Raw genomic sequence first — 25,241 nt, 5'->3', positions numbered from 1 at the left:
GAAAAAATGTAAAAAAAAATCAGGGGTACAAGGGGAAATATTGGGGGAAATTTGGGGAAAAAATGGGAAAATTAAGAAAAAAATCGGTGAAAAAAGGGGGAGAAATGGGGAAAAATCAGGGGGAAAATTGGGGAAAATGGCTGGGAAAATTGGGGGGAAATTTGGGGAAAAATGGGGGGGAAATGGAATAAAATGGGGGGGAAATGGGGGGAAATGGTAAATAAATGGGAATAAAATGAGGGGAAAATGAGGAAAAATTGGTGGGAAAAAAAGAAAAAAAATCAGGAAAAAATGGGGGAAAATTGGGGGGGAAGGCAAAAAATCGGGGGAAAAAGGAAAAATTTGGGGGACAATTGGGGAAAATGGGGGGGAATAGGGGGAAAAATCAGGAAAAAAGGGGAATAAAATGGGGGAAAAATCAGGAAAAATGGGGAAAAATGGGGGGGAAGGGGAAAAATCAGGAAAAAATTGTTTAAAAATGGGGGAGAAAATTGGGGAAAAAAGGGGGGAATGGGGAAAAATCAGGAAAAAATTGGTGGAAAATGGGGCAAAATGGGGGGAAAATCAGGAAAAAATTAAGAAAAAATCAGTGAAAAAAGGGGGGAGAAATGGGGAAAAATCAGGGGGAAAATGGGGTGAAAATGGGAATAAAATGGGAATAAAATGAGTGGGAAATGAGGAAAAATTGGTGGGGAAAAAAGGAGAAAAATCAGGAAAAAATGGGGGGAAATTGGGGAAAACCCCGGATCCTTTGGATCCATCCCAAAATCCCGGAATTCCCACCGGGATTCCCCACATGTGGCAGATGGGACAGACTCTGCATAAATTTGCATAAATTTGCATATATATTGCGGGGGGGTCATCTGGGGCTGGTGGGGTTTGCTCGGAATGGGAATTTTGGGTGGGGAAATGGGGAAAAATGGGGAAAAAACTGGAAAAATGGAGAAAAATGGGGGAAATGGGGGAAATGGGGGAGATTTGGAGAAAAAATTGGGGAAAATTGGGGGGAAATGGTTGAAAAATGGGGTAAAAATGAGGAAAAAATCAGGGAACAATGGCGGGAAATGGAGGAAAAAAGAGGGAAAATGGGGGAAAATCGGGGAAAATGGGGGAAATGGGGAAAACTGGGGGAAAAGGAGGAGAAAAATTGGGGGGAAATGGGGGAGAAAATGGGGAAAATTGGGGTAAAAAGGATGAAAATGGAGAGAAAATTGGGGTAAAAATGGGGATGAAATGAGAAAAATGGGGGAAAATTATAAAAAATGGAGAGGAAATGGGGAGAGGAAAGGGAAAAAACCGGGGAAATGTGGGGAAAATGGGGGGAAAATGGGGAAAAATTGGGGGGAAATGGGAAAAAATCAGGAGAAAGGGGGAATAAAAAGTGGGAAATCGGGGAAAATCGGAAAGAAAATTGGAAGGAAAAAATCTTGAAAAAGGGGGGGAAATGAGGGGAAAATGGGGAAAAATGGGGGGAAATTGGGGAAATCGGGAAAAATCAGGAAAAATAGGGAAAAATTAGGAAAAAATCAGTGACAAAAGGAGGAGAAATGGGGGAGAAATGGGGAATAAGTGGGGGGGAAATGGGGGAAGATCAGGAAAAAAGGGGAATAAAATGGGGAAAATTGGGGTAAAATGAGGCAAAACATGGGGGAAAATGAGGGGGAAATTAAGAAAATATCAGGAAAAAATCAGGGGGAAAATGGGGGGAAATGGGAATAAAATGGGAATAAAATGGGGAAAAACATGGAAAAATGGGGGAATGGGGGAAAATAGGGGGGAAATGAGGAAAAAATCAGGGGAAAATTGGGGAGAAAATTGGGGGAAAATGAGGAAAATATGAGGGAAAAATGGGGGGAAATGAGGAATAAAATGGGGGAAATGAGGGAAAATAAGGGGAAAAGAGGGAGATAATGGGGGGAAAAGGGCAAAAATGGGGGGGAAATGGGAAAAATTTTTGAAAAAACAATGGGCAAAAAATGGGGGAAAATGGGAAAAAATTGAAAAAACAATGGGCAAAAAATGGGGGGAAAAATCAGGAAAAAAGAGGGGGATAATGGGGGGGAAATCAGGAAAAAATCAGGAAAAAATCAGGAAATATGGGAAGAATGGGTGGGAAATGGGGCAAAAATGGGGGAAAAATCAAAGAAAAATTGGAAAAAGTGGGGGGGAAACCCTAAAAAACCCCTTTAAAAAACACGGGGGAAAGGGGTACAGCCCAGCAAAACCCCTAAAAGCCCGAACCCCCCCCAAAAGTAAAAAAGAAGCGCCCCAAAATGGGAATTAATCACTAATGAGTGAACGAATCCCCCTCCCCCCCAAGCGCTGCAGTTCCAGCAGGAACCGCAGAGGGCGCTGCCGAGCGCGGCCCCCGCCCCCTTTTCTTCCCGTTTCTTGCGATTTTCCCCCTTTTTTCTCCCTTTTTTCTCCCTTTTTCCCCTTTTTCCTCTTTTTGCCTCATTTTTTCCCATGGATTTCGCGGCTGGGTCGCAGCAGAGCCGGAGGAGGGTTTAGAAGAGAAACGACTCCAGGTTTTGCGGGGTTTTTTTGAAAGGATTCTGGGAGGGTTTTGTTCGGGAGAGGGGTGGGATCTATCCATGGTGCCGGGAGGTTTCAAGCTTAAAAATCGGATTTTTCACCCCAGAATTCCCGGGTTTTAACCCCGAATTTCCCGGGTTTTAACCAGGATCCATCCCTAAAAATTCCCGGGGTTTGACCCCAAAAATCCCGATTTTTAACCCCCAAAATCCCGATTTTTTAGCCCAAAAATCCCAATATTCCCCCCCTTTCAGGACCCAAAACTCCCGATTTTTAACCCCCAATTTCCCTATTTCGAACTCTAAAAATTCCGAGATACACCCCCCAAAAGTCCCAATTTTTAACCCCAAAAATGCCGATTCTTAACCCCAAAAATCCCAATATTTTCCCCCTTTCAGGACCCAAAATTCCTGCTTTTTAACCCCAAAAATCCCGGTTTTTAACCCCAAAACTTCAGGGCTTTAACCCTAAAAATCCCGGGATACATCCCCCAAACTTCCCATTTTTTAACCCCCAAAATGCCGATTCTTAACCCCAAAAATCCCAATATTTTCCTCCTTTCAGGACCCAAAATTCCAGGTTTTTAACCCTAAAATTCCCGGGTTTTAACCCTAAAAATCCCAGGATCCACCCCTAAAAATTCCAGGGGTTTAACCCCCCCCAAAAAAAAATCCCATTTTTAACCCCAAAAATGCCGAATTTTTACCCCCAAATTCCCACTCTTTCCCCCTTTCAGGGCCCAAATTTCCCGGTTTTTAACCCCGAAATTCCCGGTTTTTGAGCCCCGAAATTCCCGCTTTTTAACCCTAAAAATCCCAGGATCCATCCCTAAAAATTCCAGGGCTTTAACCCCAAAATGCCAATTTTGTAGCCCAAAAATGTCAGTATTTTTTCTCCTCTCAGGACCCAAAAGTCCCAGATTTAACCCCCAAAATTCGCAATTTTTCACCTTAAATTCCCAATTTTTTCCCCAAAATTCCCCATTTTTTATCCCAAAAAATCCCAGATCCATCCCCCAAAATTCCTGATTTTTAACCCCAAATATTCCGACTTTTAACCCCAAAATTCAAAATTTTAAGCCCCAAAATTCCCAATTTTAAACCCGAATTTTCCCAATTTTAGACACTCAAAAATCCCAATTTTTACCCAAGTTTTTCAATTTTTAACCCCAAAAATTCCCAATATTTCACCTAAAAAATTCAAATTTTTAACCCCAAAATTCCCAATTTTTCATCCCCAAAAATTCTGAAATTTTTCCTCCTTAAATTGCCAATTGTTACCCGCAACATTTTCAAATTTTAACCCCAAAATTCCCAATTTTAACCCCAAAGTTCCGAATTTTGCACCCAAAAATTCCCAATTTTTCACCCCCAAAATTCTCAAATTTTAACCAAAAAACAATCCCAATTTTTCACCCAAAATTTCCCCAATTCCCCCCCAAAATTCCCAAATCTTTCCCCTCAAAATTCCAAATTTTTAACCAAAAAAATTCCCAATTTGTAACCCCAAAATTCCCAGTTTTTTTACCCCAAAAATTCCAAATGTAATCCCAAAATTCCCCGGATTTTCCTCAAGGAGTCGTAGGATTTCCCGCCAAATTTCAGCGATTTCCTGCCAAAATTCTCAGGATTTTCCCTCCAAACTCCCATCGATTTCCCGCCCAAATTCCTGGAGTTTCTTGCCCAAACTCCCAGCATTTTCCCACCAAAATTCCATCAGTTTCCTGCCGAAATTCCTGGAATTTCCCGCCAAAATTTCCCAGGATTTTCCCACCGAAACTCTCGGAATTTCCCGTCCGGATCCCGGTGTTTTCCCACCGAAATTCCTGGGAGATCCCGCCAAAACTCCCAGGATTTGCCCTCCAAAGTTCCCGGGGATTGGCCTCGAAAAATCTCCTGGAATTTCCTGCCAAAACTCCCCGGGATTTCCCGCCAAAGTCTCCTGCTTTTCCTGCTGAAACTCCCAAGATTTTCCCGCCGAAATTCCCAGGTTTTTTCAGCCAAAGGTCCTGGCTTTTCCCGCCAAAATTCCCGGGCTTTTCCCACCGAAATTCCCGGGCTTTTCCCGCCGAAATTCCCGGGCTTTTCCCAGGAAACGTTGGGATTTCCCGGGCAAACGTCGCAGGATGGCAGCGAGCGCCTGGATCTGGCTCCTGGCGGCCCTGGCGCAGCCCGGAGGGACAGGTAAGGGACAAAGAGGGGCCGGGAATGTCGCACAAAGTTCCCGAAAAACTCCCAAAAATGCCCCAAAAACTCCCCCCAAAATGCCCAAAAATTCCGAAAGAATGAAAAAAAAATCCCCAAAAATTCAACAGAAATTCACTGAAAAAATAAAAAAAAACCAGAAAAAAAGTCCCAAAAATACCCAAAAACGCCCCAAAATTTCTCCAAAAATGCCCCCAAATTTCCCCAAAAATTGCCTATGAAATTGCCAAAAAATTCACCCCAAAATTCAAAAAAAATATTCCCAAAATACCCCCAAAAATTCTAAAAAAATTTTTAAATTTTTTTGAAAAAATTCCCCAAAAATCCCAGAAAAATCCCCCCAAAAAATCACCTAAAAAAGACCAAAAATTCCCCAAAAATGCCCCCAAAAATCCCAAAAATGTTGTAAAAAGTTTCCCCAAAAATGCCGAAAAAAATCCTAAAAAAATCCTTTAAAAATCCCCAAAAACCGCCAAAAAATTCCCCCAAAATTCCCTTAAAAAAGAAAAAACAATCCAAAAAATCCCACCAAAAATTCCCCCAAAATTTCCCAAAAATTCAAGAATAATTCACTGAAAAAAAATAAAAATCCAGAAAAAATTCCCAAAGAATTCCCAAAAAATTCCCAAAAATGTCTCAAAAAATGCCCCCAAAATGCCCCAAACTTCCCCCCAACAATTTCACAAAATTTCCCAAGATTCCCCAAAAATCCTCCCCAAAATTCTCAAAAATTCTCCCAGAATTCTCCCAAAAAAAGCCCCAAAAATTCCCCCAAAATCCTAAACATTCTTTAGAAATGCCCCAAACATTCCCCGAAAATCTGAAAAATTTTCTAAAAAAATCTCCCCAAAATCTCCTAAAAAAGACCAAAAATTCCCCAAAATTCCCCAGAAATTCCTCAAAAATTCGCCAAAAAAATCTAAGAAAATTCTGAAAAAAACCTCCCAAAAAAATTCCAAAAAAATTTTAAAAAAATTCCCACCAAATTTCCCCAAAAATCCCCAAAAATTCACCCAAAAAGGACCAAAAATTCCCCCAAAAATCCCCAAAACTCTCCCAAAATTCTCCTAAAATTGCCCCAAAAATCTCCCAAAATTCCAGAAACGTTCGCTGGAAAAAAAAAATCCAGAAGAAAATCCCAAAAATTCCCCAAAAAATTCGCCAAAAATTCCACAAAAAATTGCCAAAAATTCAACCCAAAATTCAAAAAAAAAAAAAAAAAAACGAAAAATTTGAAAAAATTCCAAAGACATCCCCCAGAATTCCCCAAGAATTAAAAAAAAATCCCCAAAATTCCCCCCAGAATTCTCTCAAAAAAGCCCCAAAATCCAAAAAAATTCCCCAAAAATGCCCCCCAAAATCTGAAAAAAAATCCCCCAAAAAATCCCCCCAAAAATTCCCCAAAAAATTCCCCAAAAAATAATAATAATAAAAAAAATCCTCCAAAATTCAAGAAAAAATGCGCTGAAAACAGAAAAAGATCCAGAAAAATATCCCCAAAAATTCAAAAAAATCCCCAAAATTTCCCCAAAAATTCCCCCCAAAAGTAAAAAAAAAATTCAAAAAATTTCCCCAAAAATTCAGTTACAAATGAAAAAAATTGGAAAAAATCCCCCAAATAGCCCTGAAAATCCTTTAAAAATAAAGGAGAAAATGAAAAAAGTGGAGAAAAAATGGAGGAAAAAATGGGGGAAAATTGGAATAAAAATGGGGAAAATAGAGAAATAATCCGTGAACAAATTGGGGAAAAAAGGGTAAAAATGAAGAAAAAATTGGCAAAAATGGGAGGAAAATTGAGGAAAACTGGGGAAAAATTGGAGGGAAATTGAGAAAAATATGGGGGAAACTGGGAAAAATTGGGGAAAAAAGGGGAAATTTGGGGGGAAAATGGGGAAAAATGGAGAAAAAATAGAAGAAAATATGGGAAAATTTGGGGAAAACATTTAAAATATTTATCCCAAAATTGAAAAAAGGATGGGGAAATTGGGGGAAAATTGGAGAAAAATTGGAGAAAAATAAAAGGGGAAAAAGAGAAAAAACTGGGGAGAATTGGGATAAAGCAGGGGAAAAATCAGAAGAATTTGGGGGAAACTGGGGAAAAAATTGGGGAAAAAATGGGGAAAATTTTGGGGGAAAATGGAGAAAAAATAGCAGAAAATACGGGAAAATTTGGGGGAAAATCTTAAAATATTTCTACAAAAATTGAAAAAAGAATGGGGAAAATCGGGGGGAAATTGGGGGAAAATTGGAAAAAATTGGAAGAAAATTTAGAAAAAAATGGGGAAATTTAGGAAAAAATGGGGAAAAAAAAGGGGAAAAATCAGGGGAAAATTCAGAAAAATGTGGGGGAAATACGGTAAAAAATTGGGGAAACGCTAGGGGGAAATATGGTCAAAATTTGGGAAAGGATGAGGGAAAATTGGGGGAGGATTGGAGGAAAACTGCGGGAAAATTGGGCAAAAATTGGGGGAGAATGAGGAGAAATAGGGCAAGAAAGCGGGACAATCCGGGCAAGTATTAGGAGAAATACGGTAAAAATTGAGGGGGAAAATTGGGGGAAATTGGGGAAAAAAGGGGGAAAAAATAGGAAATGGTGGAAGAAAATATGGGGGGGAAATGGGAAAAAATTGGGGAAAGATTAGGAAAAAATATGGAAAATTTTGTGGAAAAATAGGGAATATTGGGGAAAAATGGGGAAAATTGGGGGAAATTAGAGAAATATTAGGGGAAATATGGTAAAATTTTAGGAGAAACACGGTAATAATTGGGAAAATATTAGAGGAACTACGGTAGAAATGTGGAAAAGAATGGGGGAAATTGGGAAAAAAATGGGAAAAATTGTGGGGAAACGGGGGGGAATCAAGGAAATATAAGGGGAAATACGGGAAAAATTGGGGGAAAATGGGGAAAAATTGGGCAGAAATTGGGGAAATATTAGGAGAAATACAGTAAAATTTGGGAGAAATACTTTAAAAATTTGGGAAAAATTGGCAAAAAATGGGGAAAAATTGGGGAAATACGGTAAAAATTAGGAGAAATATGGTAAAAATTGGGGAAATGCTAGGGGAAATATGGTAAAAATTTGGGATAGAATTGGGGGAAAATCGGGGAAAATTGGGGAATAATCGGGAAAAAATAGGTAAAAATTGGGGGAATGGGGAAATATTAGGAGAAATACGGTAAAATTTTAGGAGAAATAGGGTAAAAATGGGGAAATACTTGAGGAAAATATGGTAAAAAATTGGGAAATATGAAGAAAAAAATTGGGAAAAATTGGGAAAAACGGGGGAAAATGGGGAAAAATTATGGGAGAATTGGGAGAAATACGGTAACAAATTGGGAAAATATGGGGAAGTATTGGGAGAAATACGGTAAAAATTGAGGGGAAAATGGCGAAAAATGGGGAAAATGAGAGGAAAAATAAGGGGAAAATGGGGGAAAATTGGGGAAAAAACTGGGAAAATTGGGAGGAAATTGGGGAAAAGTTGGGAAAAATTGGGAGGAAAATGGGAAAAAATTGGGGAAAAATTGGAAAAAATGGGGAAAATAGAGGAAAAATGGGGGGAAAATTTGGCCAAAAAAAGGGGGAAAATTTGAAAAAATCAGGAAAAAATGGGAAAAAATGGGGAAAATTGGGGGAAAATTGGGGGAAAATTCTGGGGAAATCGAGGAAATATGAGGAGAAATACGGTAAAAATTGACAAAAAATCGGGAGAAAATTTGGAATAAATCTGAAAAAAAATAGGAAAAATTGGGGGAAAATTGGCAAAAAATGGGAAAAATTGGGGAAAAGATCAGAAAAAAATAGGGGAAAATTGGGGGAAAAATAGGAAAAACATGGGGAAAAATTGGGGGAAAAGGGGGAAAATGGGAGAAAAATCACAAAAAGTTCAGGAAAAAAATGGGGGGAAATTGGGAGAAATTGGGGGACAGGTGGGGGAAGCTGGGGAACGGTCAGAGTTTGGGGTACAGGGACAGGGACAGGGGCACGGTCAGAGTTTGGGGTACAGGGGCACGGTCAGAGTTTGGGGTACAGGGGCACAGGGACAGGGGCACGGTCAGAGTTTGGGGTACAGGGGCACAGGGACAGGGACACGGTCAGAGTTTGGGGTACAGGGGCACGGTCAGAGTTTGGGGTACAGGGACAGGGACAGGGGCACGGTCAGAGTTTGGGGTACAGGGGCACAGGGACAGGGACACGGTCAGAGTTTGGGGTACAGGGGCACGGTCAGAGTTTGGGGTACAGGGACAGGGACAGGGGCACGGTCAGAGTTTGGGGTACAGGGACAGGGACAGGGGCACGGTCAGAGTTTGGGGTACAGGGGCACAGGGACAGGGGCACGGTCAGAGTTTGGGGTACAGGGACAGGGGCACGGTCAGAGTTTGGGGTACGGGGGCACAGGGACAGGGGCACGGTCAGAGTTTGGGGTACAGGGACAGGGGCACGGTCAGAGTTTGGGGTACAGGGACAGGGACAGGGGCACGGTCAGAGTTTGGGGTACAGGGACAGGGGCACGGTCAGAGTTTGGGGTACGGGGGCACAGGGACAGGGGCACGGTCAGAGTTTGGGGTACAGGGACAGGGGCACGGTCAGAGTTTGGGGTACAGGGACAGGGACAGGGGCACGGTCAGAGTTTGGGGTACAGGGACAGGGACAGGGGCACGGTCAGAGTTTGGGGTACAGGGACAGGGGCACGGTCAGAGTTTGGGGTACGGGGGCACAGGGACAGGGGCACGGTCAGAGTTTGGGGTACAGGGACAGGGACAGGGGCACGGTCAGAGTTTGGGGTACGGGGGCACAGGGACAGGGGCACGGTCAGAGTTTGGGGTACAGGGACAGGGGCACGGTCAGAGTTTGGGGTACAGGGACAGGGACAGGGGCACGGTCAGAGTTTTTCTGGGATTTTTTCAAAATTTTTTCCGAATTTTTCTGGGATCTTTCAGGATTTTCCCAGAATTTTTCTACGATTTTTTCAGCATTTTTCTGGGATTTTCCCCGGATTTTTTCAGGATCTTTTCAGGATTTTCCTGGGATTTTAAGAGGATTTTCCCAGAATTTTTCTGATGTTTTCCTGGGATTTTTCAGGATTTTTCTGAGATTTTTTTTTTCTGAGTTTTAAATGAAATTTTCTGAGATTTTTCTGGGATTTCCTGGGATTTTTTCCGATTTTTTCCAGGCTTTACTCAGAGTTTTCCATGGAATTTCCTGGGTTTGTTCCCAGATCTTTCCCACATTTTTTCTGGAATTTTCCCAGCATTTTCCATGCAATTACCTGGAATTTTCCCCAGATTTTCCTAAATTTCCCCAGAATTTTCCCAAAATGTCCCAGAATTTTCCCAGAATTTCCCAGAGTTTTTCCAAATTTTTCCAGAATTTTCCATGGAATTTTCTGGAATTTTCCTGGCATTTCCAAAATTTTTCCCCAGATTTTCCTAAATTTTCCAGAATTTTCCATGGAATGTCCTAGACTTTCCCCCAGATTTTTCTGGATCTTTCCTGGAATTTTCCAGATTTTTGCTGGAATTTTCCCCAGATTTTCCCAGATTTTCTGCAGAATTTCCATGGAATTTTCCAGGATTTTTTCGGAATTTTCCTGGATTTTTTCTGTCATTTTCCTGAAATTTCCTGGATTTTTTTCCCCCACAATTTTCCCAGGATTTTCCCGGAATTTTCCTGGGATTTTCCCAGGATGTTCCCGGGATTTTCCCAGGATTTCCCCAGATGTTCCAGGGATGTTCCCGGGGTTTCCCCGGGATGTTACGGGACGTTCCCAGGATGTTCCCGGGATGTTCCCAGGATGTCCCTGGGATGTTCCCGGGATGTTCCCGGGATGTTCTGGGACGTTCCCGGGATGTTCCGGGACGTTCCCGGGATGTTCCCGGGGTTTCCCTGGGATGTCCCCGGGATTTCCCCGGGATGTTCTGGGACGTTCCCAGGACGTTCCCGGAACGTTCCCGGCTCTCCGGTGTTCCCGCAGGTGCCGGCGCGGCGCGGCGCGGGAGCGAGCAGCGGGCGGGGGCGGGGCAGCGGCGCGCTTCTGGAAGGTTCCGCGGCGCTCTCGCGGCCGCCGGGCGGCGCCGCCGTCGGCCCCAGGCACGCGCGGCGGGACCGGGAATCGCCGTCCGGGCCGCGGGATCCTCGGGGAATCCTGGGGCTGCCTGGGGAACGGGGGGGATTCTGGGGCACGTCTTGGGGACCGTTTGGGAATTCGTTTTGGAATTTACTGGGGATCTGCTGGCAATCTTGGGGGGTTTTTAGGGGATTTCTTGGGAATGTTTTTGCAGATTATTTGGGAATTTTTGGAAATTGTAGGGGATTTTTTGGGAATTTTTTTTGTAATTTTGGCGGGATATTCTGGGGATGTTTTGGGGATTTTTTGTGGATTTATTGGGATTTTTGGGGCATTTTTTTGGAAAATTTTGGAGATTTTTTGGGAATTTTTGGGGGAATTTTTTGGGAATAATTTAGGGTTTTAATTGGATTTTACTCGGATCTTGGGGGGATTTTTTCAGATTTTTTGGGAATTTTGGGGGAATTTTGGGGGGGTTTTTTGGGAATTTGGTGGGATTTTTTTGGGATTATTTTGGAATTTGGTGGGATTTTTTTTAGGATTTTAATTGATTTTAATTGGATTTCATTTGGGGTTTTTTAGGACTTTATTTGGATTTTTTGGGGGATATTTTAGGGATTTTTTGGGAATTTTTTTTTTTAAAATATTTGGGGATATTTTGGGGGGGATTTTTTTTGATTTTTATTGGATTTTAGTGGGATTTTAGTTGGATTTTTTGGGGGATTTTTAGGATTTTTTTTTTAATTTTGGGGGTTTTTTTAGAGATTTTTTGGCAATTTTTTGGGCAACGTTTTGGGAATTTTGGGGGATTTTATGGGAATTTTTTTGGATTTTTTGGTAAAATTTTCAAACTTTTTTTAGGATTCCGTTTCGATTCTTTGGGGATTTGTTTTTATTTTTCTTAAGATTTACTGGGAAATTTTGGGGAATTTTTTGGGGCCCCTTTAGGATTGCATTGGGATTCTTGGAGAAATTTTGGGGGGATTTTTTTTGGAAATTTTTAAAAAACATTTAAAATTATTTTTGTATTTTTTAGCAATTTTTTTTTTTTACATTTTTTGGCGCATTCTTTTCCTTTTCTCCCCCATTTTTTCTCCCATTTTTTCCATCTTTTTTTAAATTTTCCTCCAACTTTCCCCCCCTTTCTTCCCTTTCCCCTCCCTTTTCCGTTCTTTCCCGAAATTTTTCCCAAAATTCCCGTTCTTTTCCCCAGCTCCCCCGAGTATTCCCTCCTTGCCGGGAGCAGCATCTGCAGCGTGGCTCCGGCCGTGAACCCCTGCCCGCTTCCGGCCGCCCGCCTCCGCCTGCTGGGTGAGAGTTCCCGCCACATTTTCCCGCCCTTTCCCCCCCCCAGCATTAGGTTTTCCCGCCTTTTCTCCCCTGCTTGTTTTCCCGCCTTTTTTCCCTTCCGTGAAAGGTTTTCCCGCTCCTTTTCCCGCTCCTTTTCCCGCCTTTTTGCCCCACTTTCCTAAAGGATTTCCCGCCTTTTCCTCCCGCCCTTTTTCCACCTTAAAGGTTTTCCCGCCCTTTTTTCCCCGCCTTTTTCCTCGCCCCCCCACAAGAAAGTTTCCCGCCTTTTTTCCCCACCTTTTTTCCCGCCTTTTTTTCCCCAAAACAAAGGTTTTCCCGCCAAATTTCCCCCATTTTTTTCACGCTTTTCCCCGCCTTTTTTCCCCTTTCACGAAAGGCTTTCCCGCCTTTTTTCCCCCCTCACAAAAGGTTTTCCCGCCAAATTTTTCCCGCCCTTTTCCCCCTACATTTCCCCTCCATTAATCTCCGCCAGAAAACTGCCCCAAAATCCCAAATTTTGGAGCCTCCCAGGCGGGAAAAATTCCTGTGAGGAGGGAAAAATGGCGGGAAAATCAGGAGGGGAAAAAAAATGGCGGCAAAGAAGAGCGGGAAAAGCCTCCGTGAAGAGGAAAAATGGCGGGAAAACAAGGTGGGGGGAAACAAAGGCGGGAAAAAAAGGGCGGGAAAAGCTTTTCGGGGGGGAAAAAGCGGGGGGGAAATGGCGGGCAAACGTTTTGTAAGGGGAAAAAAAGAACGGGAAAAAGCTGGAAAAAAAGAGCGGGAAAAATAATTTGTGAGGGGAAAACAGGGCGGGGAGAAAAGGCGGGAAAAATCCCAAAATTTCCCCCGAATGATCCGAAATTTCCCCATATTTCCAACCTTTTTCCCATTTTCTTTGGGCCAGGTCCTCAGTTTTGCGAGGGAAAAATGGCGGGAAAAAAGGGCGGGAAAACGGAGAGGAACAAAAATAGCGGGAAAATCGTGAGGGAAAAAAGGGAGGGAAAAAAGACAGGAAATCTTTTTGGGAGGTGGAAAATGGCGGGAAAAAAAGGTGGGAAATAATACCCCAAAATTTCCAAAAAAAAAACCCCCAAAAATTTCACCGAAAAATTCCCCAAAAAATACCCAAAATTCCCAAAAACTTTCCAAAAAATTCCCCACAACATCCCAAAAAATCCCCATAAAATCCCCAAAAATTCTCGAAAAATTTTCCCCAAAATTCCTGAAATTTCATTAAAAATTTCCCCACATTTTTTGAAAATATTCCCCCAAAAAATCCCAAAAATTCTCAAAAAATCCCAAAAATTCTCAAAAAAATTGCCCCAAAATCCCAGAAATTTCCCACAAAAAATCCCCCAAATCTCCCAAAATTTCCCAAAAAATTCTCAAAATTCCCCAAAAAATTCCTCAGAATTTTCCTCAAAATTTCCCCAACATTCCCCAAAATTTCCCCAAATTTCCCGAGCCTTTTTGCCGCTGGCCGGGGCAGCTGCGCGGGGGAAAAGCCGGGAACATCGTCAGGGGAGAACAGGCGCGAAAAAGGACAGGGATTCTTTCCGTGCGGGAAAAAATGGCCGGGAAAAAAGGCAGGAAAAATACCCAAAAAAAATCCCCCCAAAAAATCCCAAAAGTTCCTAAAAAATTCCAAAAGAATCCCAAGAATTCCCAAAGCGTTCCCAAAAAATTCCCCCAAAAATTTCCAAAAAATTCCCCCCCAAAAAAATCCCCCAAAAATTGCCAAAAAATGCCAAAAATACCTCAAAAATTCCCAAAGAATTCCCACAATTTTTCTAAAACAATCCCAGAGGCTTCCCGAAAAATCCCCAAAGTTTCTCCAAAATATCCCCCAAATTTCCCCAAAATTTCCCAAAAATTTCTCCAAAAATTCCCAAAATTTTCCCAAAATTTCCCAAACAATTCCCAAGAAATCCCAAGAATTCCCAGAAAGTTCCCGAAAATTCCCCAAAAATTTCCAAAAAAAATCCCCAAAAGTCCCAAAAATTTTGAACGAAATTCCCAAAAATTTCTAAAGAATTCCCAAAAAATTCCCAAAAATTCCCCCAAAAATCCCCGCAAAAATTCCCCCAAGAAAATCTTCCCCAAAAGTCCTAAAAAGTTCCCCAAAAAATCCCCAAAACTTCTCAAAAATACCCAAAAGCTCCCCAAAAATTCCCCAAAAAATCCTAAAAAATTCCCCCTAAATTCTCAAAAAAGTCCCAAAAAACTCCCCAAAGGTCCCCGAAACTCCCCAAAATTTCCAAAAGAAGCCCCAGAAGCTCCTGAAACATTCCCCAAAGATGCCCCGAGCTGCGCGGCGCGCCGAGTCCCACGCGTGGCGTTTCCGCGCAGCTCGGCGGTTGCGGGCGGCGTTCGGGGGCCCCGCGGGGGCTCCGCGGCCGCCCCGCGGCCCCGCGCCCCAAGAGCCCCGGCCGGAGGACGGCGAGCGCCCGGCGCCCGGAGCCCGGGCCGCGCCCCAACGTGAGTGCGGGGGGCCGCCCGCCGCTGTGCCCGGCGCGGGGAGCGGCGGGGCGCGGAGGGGCGTGCACGGGCGTGCAGGGGCATGGCGGGGCATTTCGGGGCATGGCGGGGCATTTTGGGGCATCTCTGGGGATGTCGGGGGCATTTTGGGGCATGTTGGGGCATGTCGGGGCATTTCGGGGGCATCTCGGGGATGTCGGGGGCATTTCGGGGGATGTCGGGGCATTTTGGGGCATCTCGGGGCATGTCGGGGGCATTTTGGGGCATGTTGGGGCATGTCGGGGCATTTCGGGGGCATTTTGGGGCATGTCGAGGGCATGTCGGGGGATGTCAGGGCATTTTGGGGGCATTTCGGGGGCATTTTGGGGCATTTTGGGGGAATTTGGGGGCATTTTACAGCATGTCAGGGGCATTTCGGGGCATGTCGGGGGCATTTTGGGGCATTTTGGGGGCATGTCGGGGGCATTTTGGGGCATTTCAGGGCATTTTGGGGGCATTTCGGGGGCATTTCGGGGGAATTTATTGCGAATTATTGTGAATTTTTGGGGATTTCTTGTGCTTTCTTTCGTGAATTTATTGCGACGTTTTGGGAGATTTTCTGAGAATTTTGGGGGGGTTTTGAGAATTTCTGGGATTTTGGGGGGATTTTTTTGTGATTTTATGGGATTTTGGGGGGATTTTTTTTGGGATTTATTAGGAATTTTTGGGATTTTTAGGGGGGAATTTTTTTTGGGATTTACTTTGATTTTTGGGGGATTTTTTGGAATTTTTCTGGAATTTATTGGGGATTTTGGAGGGGATTTTTTTAGGATTTATCGCGAATTTTTGGGGAATTTATTGGGATTTTGCGGGGAATTTTTAGGGGATTTTTACGAATGGGTGGGGATTTTTTTTTTTGGAATTTATTGTGAACTGTTTGGGGATTTATTGTGAATTTTTTGGGAACTTTTGGGGATTTTTTGGAATTTATTGTGAATTTCTTTGGGCTTTATTGCGATCTTTTGGGGAATTGTCAGGGATGTTTTAGGGATTTTTTCAGACTTTTTTCAGAGTTTTAATAAATTTTTTAAAAATTAAAATTTTATTTTTATTTAAATTTTTTTCTGATTTTTGGGGATTCATTTTCAGATTTTTATGGAATTTTAGGGAATTTTTAAAAAAATTTTTGGGATTTTTTAGGAATTCCTTTAGACAATTTTTTATTTTTGGGGATTGTAAACTTTTGGGGGAATTTTTTAGGTTTCTTTATATTTTTGACAGGTTTTTTTTAATTTTTGGGGGGGTTTTGGGGACTTTTTTAGGATTTTTTTGGAGGAATTTTAAATTTTTTGGGGAATTTCTTTCAGACTTTTTGGGGTTTTTTTTCTTTTTTTTCCAGAATTTTTAGGATTTTTTAAACAGATTTTTTTTTTTTTGGTGCTTTTTGTGATTTTTTATTTTCACTTTTTGAGTATTTTTTATGTTTTTAATTTTTAATTTCTTGGAATTTTTACCCCTTTTTTCCCCATTTTCAGTGAAATTTTTCCCCCCTTTTTTTGCATTTTCCCCCTCGTTTTTGAGATTTTTTTACAATTTGACAGGGTTGGTTTGGGATAAAATTCCACTTTTAATCCCATTTTTTTTCCTTTTAGGGCAGCAATTTAAGGATTTTGGGCTTGGTGAAATGCGACGAGGGATTTTATCAGTGCCTGGCCAGGAACGAAGCCGGGAGCTCCCAAAGCATCGCCCAACTCATCGTCCTCGAGCCTGGTAAGCCAAAAAAAATTGGGAATTTTTGGGGAGGTTTCTAGGGAATTTTTGGGATTTAAAAAAAAAAAATAAATTGGATTTTTTTGGAGATATTTTGGGAATTTTTTCAGATTATTTTCTACATTTTCAGGGATTTTAATTTAAATTTTTAGGGGATTTTGGGGATTTTTTTTTAAATTTTGGGGATTTTTGGAGGGATTCTTTTGAATTTTTTTTTTGCAATTTTTGGGGAATTTTTTTCTGTATTTTGAGGGATTTAAATTTGAATTTCTCGGGAATTTTGGGAGATTTTTTTGCCATTTTTTACTGTATTTTTGGGGATTTTAATTTGAATTTTTAGAAGATTGTTTGGGATTTTTTTGGAATTTTTGGGGATTTTTTGGGGGGATTTTTGGGGATATTTTGGGAATTTTCATTTCAATTTTTAGGGGATTTTGTGGGTTTTTTTCTGGGTTTTTTTTAGATTTTAGGTGAGATTTTTTGGGGGATTTTTTTGGGGTTTTTTTATGCGGTTGGTTGGGGATTTTTTTTTGGTTTATTTTATTTTATTTTATTTTGTTTTATTTTATGGCGCTTCTCTGTGATCTTTTTGGAGTTTTTTTTTTTTCTCCCATTTTTTACCATTTCCCCCCAATTTTCCCTCCCATTTTCCACCCCTTTTTTCTCATTTCCTTCTGATTTTTCCCCTGTGTTTTCCCCAATTTTTCTCTCAATTTCTCCCCATTTTCCCCCAATTTCCCCCTAATTTTCCCTGCCATTTTATCCCATGTTTCTGCCCATTTTCCCCCATTTAAAAAATATTTTTCCCCCAATTTCCCCCCCGCTTCATTCCCATTTTTATCCAAATTTCCCCCTAATTTTCCCCATTTTTCCTCCCAATTCCCCCCTGTTTTCTCCCCCATTTTTCCCCACTATTTCCCCCAATTCCCCCTATTTTCTCCCCCAATTTCCCCATTTTTGCCCTCTCCCCTCATCCGAGCTCTCCCCGAGCTGCCTGGCCCCGCTCTCCTCCCCGAGGCCCCTCAGGACCCGAGGCCCCTCCTCTCCCTCATTATTGCCCCTTTTTTCCTCAGTTTTTTCCCAGTTTCTCCTTTTTTTCCCATTTTCCGCCCTCTTCCTCATTTTTGCCCCATTTTTATTCCTTTTTTATCCCATTCCCCCCATTTTTATCCCATTCCCCCTCCATTTCCCCTACAATCTTCCCCCAATTTTTATCCCATCTCCACCCCATTTTTTCGCATTTTTCCTCCCATTTTTCCTTCCTTTCCCCCCAAATTTTCCTCCAATTTCTCCCCATTTTCTCCCAATTTTTCCTCTTTTTATTTCCCCTCCCATTTTCCCATTTTCTCCCAATTTCCCCCCAATTTTTCTCCAGTTCCCTCCATTTTTTCCTCAATTTCCCCCCAATTTTTCTCCATTTCCTCACCATTTTTCTCTCGGTTTCCCTCAATTTTTTCTCAATTCTCCCCCAATTTTCCCCATCTTCTCACCGTTTTTCCTCCCATTTCCCCCAAATTTTCCCCGCTTCCATCCCATTTCCCCCAATTTTCCCCATATTCCCCCCTTTTTCCACTTTTTTCTTTTAACCCATTTTTCCCCATGTCCCCCATTTTTTTCCAATTTCCACACTATTCCCCTTTTTTTCCCCAGTTTTTGACCCGTTTCCCCATTATTTTCCCCAGTTTTCCCCCAACTTTTCCCTATTTTCTCACCATTTTCCCTCCCATCTTCCCCCCATATTTCCCCTCTTTCCCCCCATTTTTTTCTTTGACCCCATTTCCCACAATTTCCTCCGATTTTCCCCCCATTTTTCCCTATTTTCCCCCAATTTTTATCCCATTTTCACCCTGTTTTTCCCCATTTCCCCCATGTTTTTTCCCAGTTACCCCCTCCATTCCCCCCCCAATTTTAGCAAATATTCCCTCTTTTCCCCTCAAATTTTCCCATTTTCCCGCTGTTTCCCCTCCATTTCCCTCCGCTTCCCCCTTAAATTTTCCCCCAGTTGTTTTCCTCCATTTTCTCTGATTTTACCCCGTTTCCCCCCACTTTTATCCAATTTCCCTCCCAAGTTTTCCCCAATTTCCCTTATTTCACTCCCACTTCCATCCCATTTCTTATCCATTTTTATCCCATTCCCCCCCTATTTTCTCCCATTATTTCCCGAATTTCCCCCGCATTTTCCCCCAGTTTTTTCCCTCCAATTTCCCATTTCCCCCCGCATTTTCCCGTCCATTTTGTTACTTTTTCCGCGTTTTTATTTCGTTTCCCGCCGTTCCCCGCTCTCCCCTCACTGACCTCTTCCCGCTCTTTTTCCCCTCAGCGCCGCCTGGCCCCGCCCTCCTCCCGTCGGCCCCTCAGGACCTGAGGCCTGTCCTCGCCCTCGTTTTTTCCCCTTTTTTCCCCCCAATTTTTCCCCATTTTTATCCCTTTTTTCTCCTATTTTCCCCCATTCTTGCCTATTTCCCCCCACTTTTCCCTTTCCCCCCATTTTCCCCCCAATTTTTCCCATTTTCACCCAAAGTTATCCCTTTTTCCCATTTCCCCCCACTTTTCTCCCGTTTTCCCCCAATTTTTTTTCAATTCTTCCCCAATTTTCCCCATCTTTTCACCATTTTCCTCCCATTTCCCCCAAATTTTCCCCGCTTCCGTCCCATTTCCCCCAATTTTCCCCATATTGCCCCCTTTTTCCACTTTTTTCTTTTAACCTGTTTTTCCCCGTGTTTTTTCTCCATTTTTCTCCCCTCACTGACCTCTTCCCGCTCTTTTTCCCCTCAGCGCCGGCTGGCCCCGCCCCCCTCCCGTCGGCCCCTCAGGCCCCGCGGCCCTCGCTCGTCTCCGGCCGCCTCGTTGGCCCGCCCGCCGAGCCCCGCCGCGGCGTCCCGCGCTGCACCGTCCTCTCCTCCCGCCAAGGAGCTGCCAGGTCGGCATTTTCCCCATGGAATTCTTGGGACTGGGGAAAATCTGGGAATTTCCAGGGGGTTTTGGCGATTTTTCAGGGTTTTTTTTTAGGATTTTTTGGGTTTTTTTTTTAGGGGGTTTTGGAAAGCGTTTCTGCGGGGTCGCGAGGGCTTTCCGAAGGATTCTGAGCGATATTAGATTTTTTTTAATTTTTTTTAGTTTTTTTTTTTTGAGATTTGGGAATTTCATGAGGCTTTTTTTGGGATTTAAGGTTTTTTTTTCCCCAGTGTTTTTTTAGGGTTTTTGGGGTTTCTTTAGGGGATTTTGGAAGGCATTTCTGAGGGGCCGTGAGGGAGTTGTGAAGGCATTCCTGAGGGGTCGTGAAGGCTTTCCGGAGGATTCTGAGCGATATTAGAATTTTTTTTTTTAAATTCTTTTAGGGATTTTTTTTTCACGGAATTCTTGATATTTGGGAATTTCATGAGGCTTTTTTGGGATTTAAGGGGTTTTTTTCAGTGTCTTTTTAGGATTTTTGGGGTTTTTTTTAGGGGATTTTGGAAGGCATTCCTGAGGGGATGGGAGGGAGTTGCGAAGGCATTCCTGAGGGGTCGTGAGGGCTTTCCGGAGGATTCTGAGGGCGAATGCACAGATTTTCCACGGATATTTTGGATTTTTAAGTCATTTTTTTCCACGGAATTCTTGGGATTTGGGAAAATCTGCGAATTTTAAGGGGTTTTTTAGGGATTTCCCAGGTTTTTTTTAGGATTTTTTGGGGTTTTTTTTAGGGGATTTTTGAAGGCATTCCTGAGGGGATGTGAGGGAGTTGTGAAGGCATTCCTGAGGGGTTCTGAGGGCTTTTCTAAGGAATCTGAGGGAGATTTGAGGGATTTTTAGAGATTTTTGAAAAAAAATTTTTAGGGACTTTGAAGGCTTTTTTCGGGATTTGGGGGATTTTGAGGCATATTTTGCATTTTTCAAATTTTGGGGGGTTTTTTTAATGGATTTTTGAAGGCATTTCCAAGGGGTTGTGTGGGCTTTCCGAAGGATTCGGAGGGAGATTTGAGGGACTTTAAAAGAGATTTTAGAGGGCTTTTTTTGGGGTTTTTAAGGGAATTTTTCCCACGAAATTTTTGAGATTCGGGAATCTTATGAGGCTTTTTTGGGATTTAAGGTTTGTTTTAGGGCTTTTTTAGGATTTTTAAAGGATTTTTAGTTGATTTTTGAAAGCATTCCTGAGGGGTTGTGAGGGCTTTCCGGAGGATTGTGACCGTGAATTCACACATTTTCCAAGGATTTTGAAGCATTTGTTTGGATTTTCTCCATGGAATTCTTGGGATTTGGGAAAATCTGGGAATTTGAAGGGGGGGTTTTAGGGATTTTTTCAGGGATTTTTAGGATTTTTTTTTTGTTTCTTAGGTGATTTTGGAAATATTTTGGATTTTTTAGTCATTTTTTCCATGGAATTCTTGGGATTTGGGAAAATCTGGGAATTTTCTGGACTTTTTAGGGATTTGGGGATTTTTTCATGGTTTTTTGGGATTTTTTGCCAGATTTTTATGGAATCCTTCAAGAACGTTTAGAGAAGATTTTGAGGAACTTTTATGGAATTTCTTTAAAAAGTTTTTTTTGAATTTTTAAAGGAACTTTTTCAGGATTTCTAAAAGACTTTTTTAGGAATTTTCACAGATTTTCGTCAAAATTTTTAGGGTTTTTAAAGGGTTTATTTGGGATTTTCAGAGATTTTTTTCTGGAATTTTAAATGAATTTTTCATCAATTTTTCAGAATTTTTTTTTAGGATTTGAAAATAATTTTTTTCAGGGATTTTTTTTTAGGATTTTTTTTCTGGATTTTCATGGAATTTTCCAGGAATTTAAAGAATTTTATGGGATATTTAGGGTTTTTTTAAAGAGGTTTTTAAAGGAGTTTTGTAGAGATTTTTATAGGACATTTGAAGGAATTTTTAGAATTTTTAAAGGGATTTTTCAGTCATTTTTTCCAATACTTTTTAGGAAGTTTTCCTTTAATATTTTAGGATTTTTTACGATTTTTGGGTTGGTTTTTTTTTTTTTTAGCTTTTAAAAGAATGTTTTAGGAATTTTTAGGGCTTTTTAAAGGGATTTTTAGGGATGTTTTTTGATTTTTTTAGGGATTTGTAGGGATTTTTTTGTTTTTTAAGGGATTTTTTTAGGAAATTTTTTAGGGATTTTAAAGGGATTTTTGGGATTTTTAAAGGATTTTTTTTTGGGATTTTTAAAAGAACGTTTTAGGAATTTTTAGGGTTTCTAAAGGGATTTTTTGGGATGTTTTTGCGATTTTTAGGGAATTTTTTCAGGGATTTTTAGGATGTTTTTAGGAATTTTCTCGGGGAATTTTCAGGATTTTTGGGGGGATTTTTTAGGATTTTTAATGGAATTTTTAAGGGGATTTTTTTTTTGGACTTTATTGAGAATATTTTCAGGGATTTTTCGGGATTTTTCGGGGTTTTTTAGGAATTTATTGTGACTATTTTAAGGGACTTTCCAGGGATTTTTCTGGATTTTTTTAGGGATTCTTAGGGAATTTTTTGGGATATTTTAGGGATTTTTAAAGGATTTTTTTAATGATTTTTTTAGGCATGTTTTGGGTTTGTTTAAGGATTTTTTAAGGGATTTTTTAGGGATTTTAAAGAGGATTTCTTAGGAATTTCTTCGGGATTTTTTCGGGATTGTTTTGGAATTTTTTGAGACTTTTTAGGGATTTTTTTTAGGATTCTTTAGGAATTTTTGGGGGGTTTTTAAGGGATTTTTTTGGGGATTCTTAGGCCTTTTTAGGAATGTTTAGGAATTGGTTTTGTATTTTTAAGGGAGTTTTAAGTGGGTTTTAGGAGCTTTCTTTGGGAATTTTCCGGATTTTTTTTAGGATTTTTGGGGGATTTTTGGGGGGATTCTTTCAGCTAATGTTACCGTTTTTTTTTCAGATGTTTTGCCCAGAACCGCAGCTTTTCGCCGCTTGTTTTTCAGAGGAGCAGCCTGGAAGCCGTGGCCGGCCTCGGGGGCCGTGGCCGGGTTGGAGCCGGGAAGCTCCTGCCGCTGCCGGCCCGGCGCCTGCAGCCGCCGCGTGTCCGGCCGGCCCGGTGAGCGGCCCGCCTCTCGGGAACCCGCTGGGACGGGGAACGGAAACGGGCACCGAAAACTGCCGACGGGGGGGAACTGCCGTCCGGGGGGAACTGCCGACGGGGGGGGGAACTGCCGTCCGGGGGGAACTGCCGTCCGGGGGGAACTGCCGTCCGGGGGGAACTGCCGTCCGGGGGGAACTGCCGACGGGGGGGGAACTGCCGTCCGGGGGGGAACTGCCGTCCGGGGGGAACTGCCGTCCGGGGGGGGAACCGCGCTGCTTGAGGGAGTTCTGGGGTGAAAATCGGATTTTTTAATGAATTTTGGGAGGTTTTTGAAATGGAATTTTTGGGGGTTTTTGAAATGGAATTTTTGGGGGTTTTTGAAATGGAATTTTTTTGGAATGTAATGAATTTTTTGGGGTGGAATTTTGGGATTTTTTTTGTGGATGTTTTGGAATTTTTTTCAGTTTTTTTTAATGGAATTTTTGGGAGGTTTTTTTTGGTAGAATTTTTTTGGCATTTTGAGATGGAAATTTGGGGTTCTTCAATGGAATTTTGGGATATTTTTGTGGAATTTGGGGGATTTTTGAATGAATTTTTTGGGGATTTTTCTTTGGAATTGTTGGGATTTTCTTCCTTTGGACTGTTGGGATTTTTTTGGATTTGTTGGGATTTTTGGGGGGGTATTTTAATGGAATTTTTGGAATTTATCAATCAAATTTTGGGAGATTTTTTGTAGAATTTTTGGGAATTTTCCCAGGATTTTTAATGGATTTTTGGGGCTTTTTTAATGGAATTTTTTGGGTTTTTTAAATGGAATTTTTGGGATTTTTTTCAGGGTTTTTTTGATGGAATTTTGGGGATTTTTTTCAGGATTTTTTCAGGATTGTTGAGGATTTTTAATGGAATTTTTGGGAACGTTCAGAGGAATTTTTAGGATTTTTTTTTTTCCAGGATTTGGCTGGAATTTTTGAGATTTTTTTTTCCAGGGTTTTTTCATGGAATTTTAGGGGGTTTTTTTTGTGGAATTTTTGGGATTTTTTTTCAAGCATTTTTTATGGAATGTTTTGAATTTTTCAATGAATTTTTTGAATTTTTGGGGGGATTTTAAAATGGAGTTTTTGGGTTTTTTGCTGGAACTTTGATGGGGTTTTTTTGGAGATTTTTTGTGAAATTTTTGGGATTTTTTGTGGATTTTTTTAGGATTTTTTTGGGGGAATTTTAAATGGAATTTTTGGGATTTTTTTCCTGTATTTTTAATAGGATTTTTGGAATTTTGAAATGAAATTTTTGGGAACTTTAAATGAAATTTTGGGAGATTTTTTGTAGAATTTTTTTTTGTTTTTTTTTTTTTTTTTTCCCAGGATTTTTAATGGAATTTTTTTGGAAGTTTTAATGGAATTTTTCAGGATTATTTTACTTTCATGTAGAATTTTTGGGGGTTTTTAGTGGGATTTTTTGGGATTTTTTTTATGGGAATTTTTGGGAATTTTTGGTGGAATTTCTGGGATATTTTCTAGGATTTTTTAAATGGAAATTTTGGGAATTTTCCCAGGATTTTTTACAGAATTTTTGGGATGTTTTGGGGATTTTTTCATGGCATTTCTGGGGTTTTTTAATGGAATTTTGGGATTTTTTTCCTCAGAACTTTGGGAGTTTTTTAATGGGACTTTTGGGGTTTTTTTTCTCGGAATTTTGGGATTTTTGGTTGAATTTTTGGAATTTTTTTTCTGTTGAATTTTTGGGATTTTTTTCTCTTGAAATTTTGGGATTTTTTTCCTGGATTTGTAATGGAATTTTTGGCATTTTGAAATGAAACTTTTTGGGATTTTTTGTGGAATTTTGGGGATCTTTTTGGGATTTTTAATGGAGTTTTTTTTATTTTTTCCAGGATTTTTACTGGATGCTTTTGAGGTTTTTAAAATGGAATTTTGGGGAATTTTCTTTATTTTTAATGGAATTTTTTTGGGTTTATGTTTCAGGTTTTTTTAGATGGAATTTTTTGGGATTTTTAAGTGGAATTCTTGGGGATATTTTGTGATTATTAAATGGAATTTCAGGGGTTTGGAAATGGAATTTTTGGGCCTTTTTTGGGGGAATTTTGCGATTTTTTTCAGGGAATTTTTGGGAATTTTCTGTGGAATTTTGGGTGTTTTTTGGTGAAAATTTTGGGAATTTCTTTCCTTTTTTCATGGGATTTTTGGGGTTTTTTAAATAAAATTTTGAGGATTTTTCCTTTTAGTTTGAAATTATTATTTTGGCGTATTTTTGTGCCAGTTTTGGGGATTTTTAAAGGGAATTTTGAGGTTTTTTGGGCATTTTTTTCAGAGTTTTTAAATGGAATTTTGGCATTTTAGGATGGGGATTTTTGGGAATTTTTCCATGGAATTTTGGGGTTTTTTAATTCAATTTTTTTCTGGGATTTTTAATGGAATTTTTGGGGTTTTTTGGTGGAATTTCAGGTTTTCTTTCAATGCAACTTCGGGGCTTTTTTTTCAGGATTTTTAATGAATTTCTTTGGATTTTTATTGAAATTTTGGTGTTTTTTTCCTGGAATTTTGAGGGGTTTTTTTCCCATATAATTCTGCCCCTTTTCCCTGCAATGTTTTTTTTGAATTTTCTGCCTTTTTTTCCTAAAGTCTTTGCATTTTCCCCTGAATTTTATCATTTTAGTCGAATTCTGTCTTTCGCAGAGCAAAGCCCCGGCCCCGTGCAGAATTCCCGAGCCTCTCCCGCCTCTCCCACCTCCACCCAGGATTTCTGGGCTCCTCCTGCACTTTCTGCCCTTCCCAGCCAGGGATTTCGACGCTTCCGGAAGGAAACAGACGCAGGAAAAGAACAGGTTACAAATTCAACTTATTTCCCATTTTCCCCCATTTTTCCCAATTCTTCCCATTTTTTCCCATTTCCCCCCCATTTTT

The 25,241-nt window shown here is 40.9% G+C and overlaps 1 protein-coding gene across 1 annotated transcript in view; it reads left to right on the top strand.

The window, feature by feature from the left end:
• The first annotated feature begins 1,010 nt into the window (after positions 1–1,010).
• The window catches only part of DCC (DCC netrin 1 receptor), a 49,471-nt gene continuing 25,240 nt past the window's right edge, over positions 1,011–25,241 (top strand). Inside the window, exons 1-10 of the mRNA XM_038124180.1 lie at positions 1,011–1,026; positions 4,627–4,718; positions 10,718–10,833; positions 12,024–12,121; positions 13,005–13,081; positions 14,335–14,578; positions 18,648–18,709; positions 19,103–19,247; positions 22,183–22,338; positions 25,014–25,162. Of these exons, the coding sequence (XP_037980108.1) occupies positions 1,011–1,026; positions 4,627–4,718; positions 10,718–10,833; positions 12,024–12,121; positions 13,005–13,081; positions 14,335–14,578; positions 18,648–18,709; positions 19,103–19,247; positions 22,183–22,338; positions 25,014–25,162 (1,155 nt within the window). The remainder of the gene's footprint in view (positions 1,027–4,626; positions 4,719–10,717; positions 10,834–12,023; positions 12,122–13,004; positions 13,082–14,334; positions 14,579–18,647; positions 18,710–19,102; positions 19,248–22,182; positions 22,339–25,013; positions 25,163–25,241) is intronic.

This window comes from Motacilla alba, chromosome Z, assembly GCF_015832195.1.
Source record: "Motacilla alba alba isolate MOTALB_02 chromosome Z, Motacilla_alba_V1.0_pri, whole genome shotgun sequence".
In the NCBI taxonomy this organism is placed as follows: Eukaryota; Metazoa; Chordata; class Aves; order Passeriformes; family Motacillidae; genus Motacilla; species Motacilla alba.
This window is presented reverse-complemented; position numbering and strand designations above follow the sequence as displayed.